General features: G+C 52.4%; 3 protein-coding genes and 1 long non-coding RNA gene across 4 annotated transcripts in view; 2 read left to right on the top strand and 2 right to left on the bottom strand.

The window, feature by feature from the left end:
• Positions 1–641: 641 nt before the first annotated feature.
• Positions 642–7535, top strand: TPP1 (tripeptidyl peptidase 1). The gene is made up of 13 exons (XM_049651009.1): positions 642–696; positions 811–882; positions 1145–1284; positions 2464–2614; positions 2833–2960; positions 3112–3290; positions 3477–3675; positions 3823–4011; positions 4213–4282; positions 4724–4844; positions 4928–5086; positions 5259–5384; positions 5544–7535. The coding sequence occupies exons 1-13, from the start codon at positions 653–655 to the stop codon at positions 5682–5684; spliced, it is 1719 nt and encodes a 572-aa protein (XP_049506966.1). The 5' UTR covers positions 642–652; the 3' UTR covers positions 5685–7535.
• Positions 6055–8015, bottom strand: LOC125936783 (uncharacterized). The gene is made up of 2 exons (XR_007462122.1): positions 7717–8015; positions 6055–6309 (listed from the first exon to the last, which is right to left on the bottom strand). It is a non-coding gene; the product is annotated as an uncharacterized LOC125936783 (long non-coding RNA).
• On the top strand, positions 8011–9417 carry TAF10 (TATA-box binding protein associated factor 10). Its single transcript, XM_049651069.1, has 5 exons — positions 8011–8267; positions 8409–8563; positions 8799–8863; positions 8954–9068; positions 9251–9417. The coding sequence occupies exons 1-5, from the start codon at positions 8036–8038 to the stop codon at positions 9338–9340; spliced, it is 657 nt and encodes a 218-aa protein (XP_049507026.1). The 5' UTR covers positions 8011–8035; the 3' UTR covers positions 9341–9417.
• The window catches only part of ILK (integrin linked kinase), a 6462-nt gene continuing 5408 nt past the window's right edge, over positions 9390–10443 (bottom strand). Inside the window, 3 exon segments of the mRNA XM_049651042.1 lie at positions 9390–9802; positions 9987–10117; positions 10225–10443. The exon segment at positions 10225–10443 is cut by the window's right edge and continues 116 nt beyond it. Coding sequence (XP_049506999.1) covers positions 9653–9802; positions 9987–10117; positions 10225–10443 — 500 coding nt within the window. The 3' untranslated portion in view covers positions 9390–9652.

The raw sequence follows: 10443 nt of genomic DNA on the forward strand, positions 1-10443 counted from the left end.
TTGGACGCAGGGGCATCTGGGGTGGGGATGGCACTGGGAGCCCGGGCCTAGCCTGAGGCTATCACATCTCTGCACTTGGCCTTTCCTTCTAACAAGGGCCGGAGGCCAGGGAGATGTAGCAGTGACCTAGAGAGGTATTGGCCAATGGGGAGAGATCTTGGGGATGATCAACTCTAGGCTTGAGGGTCCACATGTAATAAGAGCTCAAGCTTGTTGAACCTTTTCCTCATCAGGCTCTGGTGAGCAGTGTGTCTGCTTTATCGCTGTGAATTTTCACTGCAACCCTATGAGACAGAGGACTTTTAATACAATGGCTTTCATATTCTAAATGAAGCCTAGGCTCCAGGAGGTTGAGTGGCTTTCCTGATACCATATAGCTAAGCAGGAACCCATGTCTGTGGGTCTGTGTGCCCCAGAGCCCCTCTCTTCAGCACTGCCCTATACCCCCACGGTGAGTGCTGGCTGGACTCTGGCAGCAGTGGGGAGCCCTGGACTTACCCAGTGCTCCTTGAGCCACGGAGGAAGGATCCTGGTGGCAGCTCCACCCATTCTCCAGCATTCAGGACCACCCATTTGAGGGAGGAGCCAGCACAGTCACCAGTTTCTAGGCAGATGCCGGTGGTGGAATATTAGAGCTCACGTGTTCTGTCACATGACAGCAGACCTCCAGAAAGGCAGAATGAGACTCCAAGCCTGGTGAGAATTAGGGGGCCCTGGGAGGAGGGGATCATGTTGGAGGGAGTACGTGTTGGAGGGTGGGAACGCAGTGACAGTCCAGCTCCGGCTAAAACCCGCCTGCTGCCTCTGCAGCTTCCTAGGGCTCCTTGCCCTCTTCGTCACTGGCAAATGCAGTTACAGCCCGGAGCCTGACCAGCAGCTGGCGTAAGTTGACTTAGCACAGACCTTCCCCTTCCCTATGCCCTGTTTTGCACCCACTGTCTTCGTCCCAGCCTCCCTCAACCTCTTACCAGCTCCTGGTATCCACTGCAAAGTCTTATCCCCAGTTGCCAGGCTCAGTCCTTGATCATTCACCTCTTGTGAGCCGTATCTGCCTCTGGGATCCTACCCCAGGTCTCAGCCTCTAATCCTGAACCTTCCATCCCCACACTAACAAAGACCATGTTCATGACTCCTGACCCTGCAGGTTGCCCCCAGGCTGGGTGTCCCTGGGCCGTGTAGACTCTGAGGAAGAGCTGAGTCTCACTTTTGCCCTGAGACAGCAGAACGTGGAAAGATTATCCGAGCTGGTGCAGGCTGTGTCGGATCCCGGCTCTCCTCGTTACGGTGCCTACTGGGACTGGGGCTGGGATGTGGGATGCAATGGAGGGACCCAGGGCTTGGCTGAGCGTGGGATGGTGCACGTAATGTCAGGGTCGTGCTCTGGGTGCCTGGGGAGGTGGTGATATAGGGCAGTTGAATAGCAGTGGCTCTCGTCAAAGAGTTTCTGAATTTAAAAAAGTGAACTGGAAATAAACTGTCCAAAACTCACTCAAATTCTTCCCCCAAAAACTTTCCACGTGTGTCAGGCTAGAAACCTGAAAATTAAGAGCACAGTCTGTGTGATCAGATCTGGATTCAGATTCTGACTCTACTACTCACCAGCTACCAGACAGATTGGGAAGTAGTATGCAGTACAGATAGGTACCCATCAACTCAAATTCCTTACCTACCTTCCCACAACATGCCCATTTCCTCCTCCAGTCAGACTCAAGGGCTGTCAGTTCAGCTCTGAAAGGGCCTCGTCCACTTTTTACCATTGCCTGTTACTGCCAATACATTTGTTTTTTTCTTGCACCCAGACTGCTGCCCAGCCCCCTGAGCGGTCTGCAGTCTCTTCCCCTCCACCCCACTCCCCACCATGCTCCCTACTCTGCTCTAAAACAGTGTTTTGCTCCAGTGGTCATGCTGGATAGTGTCCCTCCCCTGCATGAAGCCCTTCAGGTTGGGGGGTGGGGAGGGGTGTGGGGGGGGCAGTCTCAGATTTACCCCGGAGCTATGTGCCTGGTGCTGTGCAGGAAAATAGTGACACGCTATCACGTTAAGCTTAAAAACAAGTATGAAGACTGGAACTAAATTAGGTGTCATCTTATAATTGGTTCTGAAAGTTTTGAAAACTTTTACTGCAAATAAACTTAAAATGAAAAATTTTAACTTCTTAACCTTACTTGTTGGTTATGATCATGGCAATACATGCTCTGATGCAGCAATTGCAAACTTGTGACCTTTAGGGTAAATCCATATTTCTGGCCATAGCATTCCAAGTCTCCCTAGTCTTTTCTTCCCCTGGCCCCCAAATATAGCTTGCACCTGTACAACCTGCCTTTTTGCTAGAAAGTTCTCACCCATCCCTCAAGACCCTGTTCCAGTTTTCCTGGGAAGTCCCAATGTCTCCTGGTTGAGGTACAAAAAGGCAACTTGGAAAAGCAATGAATGAAGGCAAGATCCTCTACTGAATCTATGCAGGAAAATACCTGACCCTAGAGGATGTGGCTGAACTGGTCCGGCCATCACCATTGACCTTCCGCACAGTCCAAAAATGGCTTTTGGCCGCTGGAGCCCAGAACTGCCATTCAGTGACTACACGGGACTTTCTGACTTGCTGGCTGAGTGTCCGGTGAGAGGGAATGATTGCCCCATGGAGGGTACCAATCATCCCATCAGGGAGACATGTCACCCCAATGGGAGAGAACTGAGACCTAGGGTGAGGGGGGGCAGGTACTTGTGGGTAAGAGCTAACACATGGGGAGACAACAACGAACAGTGATGCTCAGGCAGCCTCCTCTGCTCTTGTCCATGCTTTCTGACCTCTGTTTTCTGATCTCTGACCTCCAGACAGGCAGAACTGCTGCTCTCTGGGGCTGAGTTTCATCGCTATGTGGGGGGACCTGGAGAGATCCATGTTATAAGGTCCCCACGTCCATACCAGCTCCCGAAGGCCTTGGCCCCTCATGTGGACTTTGGTAACACCAAGTGGGGCTGGTGGGGGTTGAAGCACATAGAGCCAGGGGCTGGAAAAGTTTAGATGCCATGGCGGGCGTGGGGTGGGGTCAGTGGTAAAGTGGGGATTGGAGTCTAAAAGATCTCCTCCTCAAGGCTGACCCCTCCCCACAGTGGGGGGGCTGCACCGCTTTCCCCCCACATCATCCCTGAGGCAACGCCCTGAGCCACAGGTGTCAGGGACTGTTGGCCTGCACTTGGGCGTGACCCCATCCGTGATCCGTCAGCGATACAACTTGACAGCACAAGACGTGGGCTCCGGCACAACCAACAACAGCCAAGCCTGTGCCCAGGTGAGCTGTGCAGAGAGCTCCAGGGGCCTCACACCCTACCCAAGGTGCCTCCCCAGTGTGGGGCTTGCTCCCTGACTCCACCCCTGGGTTCTCACCCACTATCCTGTGACCTGGAGCAGTGTCCCCTGCCCTGACTTTGAGGCTGCATCCTCTGACCGATGATATCTGCTCTGATTCCCTTTGTAGTTTCTGGAACAGTATTTCCATGACTCAGACCTGGCTGAGTTCATGCGCCTCTTTGGTGGGAACTTTGCACACCAAGCGTCAGTAGCCCGTGTGGTTGGACAACAGGGCCGGGGCCGGGCTGGGATCGAGGCCAGTCTAGATGTGGAGTACCTAATGAGTGCCGGCGCCAACATCTCCACTTGGGTCTACAGTAGCCCTGGTACTGCCAAGGGGACTGGTTGGTGGGGAGGTGGGTGGTGGGGAGTGTTGATCACTACTCCCTCAAGGAAATCCCATGAGAGAGAAAGAGATCCTGACAACCTCCCAAATGATTGCCCTTGTGCTTTCCCCCACCTCCCAAATCCAGGCCGGCATGAGTCACAAGAGCCCTTCCTGCAGTGGCTCCTGGTGCTCAGTAATGAGTCAGCCCTGCCACATGTGCACACCGTGAGCTATGGAGATGATGAGGACTCCCTCAGCAGCGCCTACATCCAGCGGGTCAACACCGAGTTGATGAAGGCTGCCGCTCGGGGTCTCACCCTGCTCTTTGCATCAGGTGACCTCCTACTCTAAACTTTGACCCCACAGGAACTCTTGTGATCTCTGACTTATAATCTGAACTCAACAGGGACCACTGATCTGACCTCTAAACTTTGACCTCTTGCAGTAATAACTCTTTAATTTCTTCGCTGACATCTGAACACACATATCAAGCTCTGACCAATTAATCTGAGTGCTAAACTTGGTGTTTCTCTAGGTGACAGTGGGGCTGGGTGTTGGTCTGTCTCTGGAAGACACCAGTTCCGTCCCAGCTTCCCTGCCTCTAGGTAAGCACTCCAGCTCATCACTTACTTGTGACCACCAATCTTCCATCTATGACCTCATAATCTGGAATCTTTGCCTTGACCCCACCAGGTGCTCCTGTAGCTCAGCCCTCAGTTTAACCAGCTCTGGTTACTGCACTCCCCTCTTCTTCCTATAGGTCTAGGTCCCTCGGCTCCTGAGTAAAACGCAGCTCCCAGTATTCCTCTTTCTCAGTTCCCAAGCATTTTAGTAGAAGATTTGGTGAATGTGCTGTAGAGAACAGTGTGCACCGTCACCTCAGGCCATGCCCCAAGGGCGCAAAACCTCTTAGTCTTCCCCCATGTACATGCTTCCCCCCAGAGTCCAGTGCCTCTAGCAAGACCCAGCCCATACTTACCCATCTCCACATATTTTGGAGGTCCCCTGGGCACCCCGACAAACAGAGTGTTGTCTTCTGCTCTCAGCCCCTATGTCACCACAGTGGGAGGCACATCCTTCCAGAACCCATTCAGAGTCACAAATGAGATCGTTGACTACATCAGTGGGGGTGGCTTCAGCAATGTGTTCCCGCAGCCTTCATACCAGGTGTGTATGTGTATTTGTGTGGATGGATGGGTGGGAGGGATCCTCAGTTCAGCATACAAGACTCACTCAACAACACCTTTCAGGAGGAAGCTGTAGCCCAGTTCCTGAGTTCCAGTCCTCATGTACCACCATCTAGTTACTTCAATGCCAGTGGCCGTGCCTACCCAGATGTGGCCGCACTCTCCGATGGCTACTGGGTGGTCAGCAACAGCGTGCCCATTCCATGGGTGTCTGGCACCTCGGTAAGAATCAGCCTGGCTCCAAACCCCCACTCAGGAACCATCCTCACCCTCAACAAAGACCTTGCACCCAGAATCCCTGACTCTCCAGAGACCTCTGATCCTTTCAGACATTCCTCCCCCAAATCCAATTCCTCTGAACCCCTAACCTCTACTCCCACCCTCACTTTTGCAGGCCTCTACTCCAGTGTTTGGTGGGCTACTATCCCTGATAAACGAACATAGAATCCTCAGCGGCCGCCCCCCTCTTGGCTTTCTCAACCCAAGGCTCTATAAGCAGCGTGGGGCGGGACTCTTTGATGTAAGTATGGAAGGGAAGGGTGTGGACATTTTAATGAATATGGGGAGTACAAAGATGAACTTGAGGGCAGTTCTGATGGGGTTCTGAAATGTGAATACAAGGTAAGGGAGCTTAGTCTGTTAGTACTGGTACAAGATGTGATGCCCACCTTTTCCCTAGGTAACCCATGGCTGCCATGAGTCCTGTCTGAATGAAGAGGTGCAGGGTCAGGGTTTCTGCTCTGGCCCTGGCTGGGATCCTGTGACAGGCTGGGGAACACCCAACTTCCCAGCTCTGCTGAAGACATTAATCAACCCTTGACCCGTTCCCTGCCCCCCAGCTGGTGGCTCGGTCCCTTATTCTGCACTGTTGGAAGCCCTGTTGAACCATCAACCACTGACTGCTGCAGACAGCTTATCTTCCTAACCCTGAAATGCTCTGAGCTTGACGTGTCTCCCAACCTTACCCTGCTCCATCACGCTCAGGTCTCCCTATTCCTGCCTCATGTTCCTCTTACAGATGCTATTACCAGTAGTGTTACAGATGTTATAACCAGTACTGTTATAACCTACCCCACCCAAACCCCCTCCTATTTCTCTTTTCTCTTTTCAACCAAGCTTTTTCAAACTGTTGTCTGTGCTCTCTGTGTACACTTTCACTTTATGTTCTCTCAGTTCACTGCAATGAGACCTCTGCTCTCACTTTTACACTCTTTACTTCCCTGGCAATTACAAACAATGGTTGTCCTGCTGCTTCATCCAGTGCTCACTTCCCAGTCTTTGCTTTATGGGCTCTCCGTCAGAGCTGTCCACTTCTCCTTCTTTAGGCTTCAGGACTTAACTTCTTTTCTGATTGTTCCCACTTCGTTGTTCATTCTCTCCTTCCTCACTAAATGTTGGTATACTTCATTGCTTCATCTTTAGTCTTTTGCTCTTCTCAATGTTCCCTGAAACAAATTAATCACCTGGTATCCACAGCTATCACAATCTCACAAAATCAGACCTTATATCCAACAGTAATTGATACCTCAAATGCAAGTTGTATACTACTCAATACTTCATCTTCCTCCTTTCCCAATTCCAGACTGTTCTCTTGTGTTCTTTCTTGGTAAATGATACTATGCTTCTTCCAACCAAGCCAGAAATCTAAGTGTTATCCTAGACTCCCATTTCCTTCACCTCCTCCTCCCCATTACTACTGTCAATCAATAACTCCTACTGACTTTATCTCTTAAATATAGCTTTAGCAAGACACAAGTCCTGCCAGTTGTATTTCCTAACTATATCTAGAACTCATCTACTTCTTTCCATCTCCACTGCTATTACATTAGCTTAGAGCCATATTCTCTCCCCTGTGAATTGTTCAGAGACCCTTGCAAAAAGTGTCCTTACTTCCTGCCCATCCATTCCTCAAAACCATTTTCCCAGAGTAAAATGCAAATCTCATCAGGTCATTTACTTAAAACCCTTCAAAGATTACTGATCAAATTTGGGCTTTTTGCTATGATTCACAAACCTTATCCTTTCCTTGCTATTTGTTCTTGAATAACAAAGTGTTTACCCTCCTTGCTCTCCTTGCCCTCCCCCACCACCACTTTCACTTTTGCTCAAGATATTCTGCACCCTTAACATGAACTCTGACTCCCTTTGCCTGATTGGCTTCCAGGATTCTTTTAAAGACTCAGCTCAGAAGTCACCTCCTCCTGTGAACCTTTTGGCTCTCTGAAGTTAGTTGAAATTAGTTAAAAAAATTTTAGCTTTTTTCACACCAAATCTGTTTGATTTTTCGTTCTGATGTAGACTACGAGAGAGCTTTGGGCAAGTAAGTTCATCTCCCTGAATCTTTTCTCTAATCTGTTAAGTGGGGATATCAATATCTGCCGCTCACAATAATCAGGGAATAATTAAATGGAATAAAGTTGATAGAGTGCCTGACACAAAGAAGTAGGCAGTAGATGTTCGTTCCCTTCCTCCCTTGCACCGCATACTGTGTCTACCTCTAGTATTTTAACTCCAACATAGTACTGAAAATGCTTGTTTACCTGTTTGCCTCCCTTTCCAAGACTGTTGGTGCCTAGAGGACTAGAAACTCGTCCTACTTAACTTTGTATTTCCAGGCCCTAGCTCAGTTACGGCAATTGGGAATTAAATAAATGTTGCGTTGAAAACCCCACCCTCACTCGCTGTGATTTTGCATATGTGGTTTACTCAAGCTGAAATATTTCCCTCCCCATCTACAGCAGCACCGTGCGCTGTCCTGTTGCCCTCACTTCTCTGGACAGCTGGAGGGGAGTGGGGCTTGCGTTCCAACCCGTAAAGGGCTGAGTAAGGGAACTAGAAAGGATGCAGACTACCAAGCAACCGGTGGTCGAGGACTGTCCGAAAGCAGTCTTCAAGCGCCAGGTTGCACAAGTGGTCCCAGACCCGCAGAAGAGCGTCCTCGACATTCACGGTTCCTATGCCGGCATAAGGGCCTAAGAGTACAGCGGGGTGGGAAGTGCCCCGTCTGCGCCATTTCGCGGGCAGACTGACAAGTAGGACGCGGGAGGCCCGAGAGACTGCAAACACGACTTGGGAGGGGCGAGGCGCGGGGCGTGTGACGTTACCCATGGTGTGTGCGTAACGTGAGCGGAAGCGGAAGCGGCTCTGTTCGCCGCCTCTCCCACCGGCCCGATGAGCTGCAGCGGCTCCGGCGCGGACCCCGAGGCGGCGCCGGGCTCCGCCGCCTCGGCCCCGGGCCCGACGCCCGCGGTCTCGGCCCCCGCAGCGCTGCCCGCCGGCACCGCTGCGGAGAACAAGGCCAGCCCTGCGGGGACGGCAGGGGGACCTGGGGCTGGAGCTGCGGCAGGGGGCACGGGACCCGTGGCGGCGCGGGCCGGGGAGCCGGCCGAGCGGCGCGGGGCGGGTGAGGACTGGGACGGGTGAGGGTCAGGGCAGCGCCTAGGTCTTGGGGCCAATAGTGGGTGAGGGCAGAGGGTTTGAGGCAGACCTAGCTGGGGCCCCGTGCCTCCCACCTCCGTGTCTCAGCTTGCTGGTTCTCCTCCAGCTCCGGTGTCGGCGGGCGGCGCGGCGCCCCCGGAGGGGGCCATGTCTAACGGGGTTTACGTGCTGCCGAGCGCGGCCAACGGAGACGTGAAGCCGGTGGTGTCCAGCACGCCTCTGGTGGACTTCCTGATGCAGCTGGAGGATTACACGCCTACGGTGGGCTTCCTGCCTGAACAAGGCTATTGACCCGCTGTCAGGCCAACTTTCCGCTACGCCACCTGGATTTCTAGCTTCCTTTTGTACTTGCTCCCCTACTAGCTCTTTGGTTTATACCCTCTGCCCACCCAAGCTGTGAGCTTCCTGAAAGCCAGGCCTTCCACCCATTTCCCTCACCCTCTCAGCCCGGCACTGCACAGGGCGAACGCTGACTGTCGTCTCCTTGATCTCTCAGATCCCAGATGCAGTGACTGGTTACTACCTGAACCGCGCTGGCTTTGAGGCCTCGGACCCACGCATGTGAGTACAGTCTGGGCAAGTTAGAGTCTTGGGTGCTTGTGCGGAGTTTGTTGCCCCATCTCTTTCTCACACCGGTTTTTTTCTCTCTAGAATTCGGCTCATCTCCCTAGCTGCCCAGAAATTCATCTCAGATATTGCCAACGATGCCCTACAGCACTGCAAAATGAAGGGCACAGCTTCTGGCAGCTCCCGAAGCAAGAGCAAGGTGTGAGGGGAGGCTCATTGAATCAGTAATTACCTCCCACAGCATCGGAGGTTTAATTTATCCTGAAACTCCTTTGGGGAACCTGAGCCCTAGGGGAGGTGAAAGACCTACTCAGGGTCACCCACCTGGGACTGAAATCTGGGATTCCTATGCTCAGCTGGTGCTCTTCCCTCTTCCCTCAGGACCGCAAGTACACTCTAACCATGGAGGACTTGACCCCTGCCCTCAGCGAGTATGGCATCAATGTGAAGAAGCCGCACTACTTCACCTGAGCCACCCAACCTAAATGTACTTGTCTGTCCCCTTGTCCCCACACCAGCCTGTTTTCATAATAAACTTTATTGTGACAGGCAGGGCTGGTCCCTCCCATGCCGGGAGATACCGTGTGGCAAGTGACAAAGCTCTGAGCCTAGCCCCTTTGGGGGCTGCAGTGGTAGGGATGGGGGCAGGGGGATGGGCCCCATGGCTGGGGTAGTACCATGATTGGAGGCAGGGGAGGCAACCAGAAGCCTGCTGCTTTGGGGAGACACACTCCCCTAACCGTGTCCTGACACCTCTGGAGTTTAGGCAAGGACTTTCCAGCTCTACTTGTCCTGCATCTTCTCCAGGATGGGCACAATCATGTCAAACTTGGGCCGCTTAGCAGGGTCTTCATTCATGCAGATCTTCATGAGCTTACACACATGGGGGGAAATGCCTGGTGGGATGGTAGGCCGAAGGCCTTCCAGTGCCACCTGCAAATACAGGGAAAAATAAAATGGGTCTCAGGACTTGAATATCCTGTGGGGAGAGGCCTCTAGTCCTCAGGACAGGATTACCGTATATTCTAACAAAAATGGGAAGAGCCCAGCCCTGCTATAGTTATTGTCACTACCACCACCATTCCTCTGACACCAGTGCATACAGTTGTGCTCTCACCTTCATTCCAATCTCCATGTTGGAGAGGTCAGCAAAAGGTACTTCCCGTGTCACCAGTTCCCACAGAAGCACTGCAAAACTCCACATGTCTGCTGAGCGTCTGTTTGTATCTTCAGGCTTCTTCTGCAGAGCTGGAGGAACAGGACTTATCTATTCCAGCTGCCTGTCCTGTCTCTGCTCCCTTCCATTACTACTGAGTTGGCCCTTCTCTACCTCCCAACACGATGCCCTCACTCACCTTCAGGGGCCACCCAGGCAGGTGCATACATGCGCCCAGGGCATTGGAAGGAGAACTTGACGTCGGCCATGCTGATTCGGGCAGTCATGTCCTCATCAATCTGAGGAAGAGAAGATAGATATGTGGAAGGAGGTAAGTCCTATTCTAGACAGCGAAAGGGCTCTGGGGGCATGGGCCAGGAGTGAAGTGTGACCTTACCATTACACTACGGCTGTTGAG

This window comes from Panthera uncia, chromosome D1 (genome assembly GCF_023721935.1).
Source record: "Panthera uncia isolate 11264 chromosome D1, Puncia_PCG_1.0, whole genome shotgun sequence".
In the NCBI taxonomy this organism is placed as follows: domain Eukaryota; kingdom Metazoa; phylum Chordata; class Mammalia; order Carnivora; family Felidae; genus Panthera; species Panthera uncia.

Bases quoted from the DNA above. Each gene is read 5' to 3' on its own strand.
- TPP1 (XM_049651009.1), top strand. From the start codon at position 653: ATGACAGCAGACCTCCAGAAAGGCAGAATGAGACTCCAAGCCTG. The intron at 883-1,144 runs GTAAGTTGACTT...CTGACCCTGCAG, and splicing joins GAGCCTGACCAGCAGCTGGC to GTTGCCCCCAGGCTGGGTGT. The intron at 4,845-4,927 runs GTGTGTATGTGT...AACACCTTTCAG, and splicing joins TCCCGCAGCCTTCATACCAG to GAGGAAGCTGTAGCCCAGTT.
- TAF10 (XM_049651069.1), top strand. From the start codon at position 8,036: ATGAGCTGCAGCGGCTCCGGCGCGGACCCCGAGGCGGCGCCGGGCTCC. The intron at 8,268-8,408 runs GTGAGGACTGGG...GTTCTCCTCCAG, and splicing joins GGCCGAGCGGCGCGGGGCGG to CTCCGGTGTCGGCGGGCGGC. The intron at 8,564-8,798 runs GTGGGCTTCCTG...TTGATCTCTCAG, and splicing joins TGGAGGATTACACGCCTACG to ATCCCAGATGCAGTGACTGG.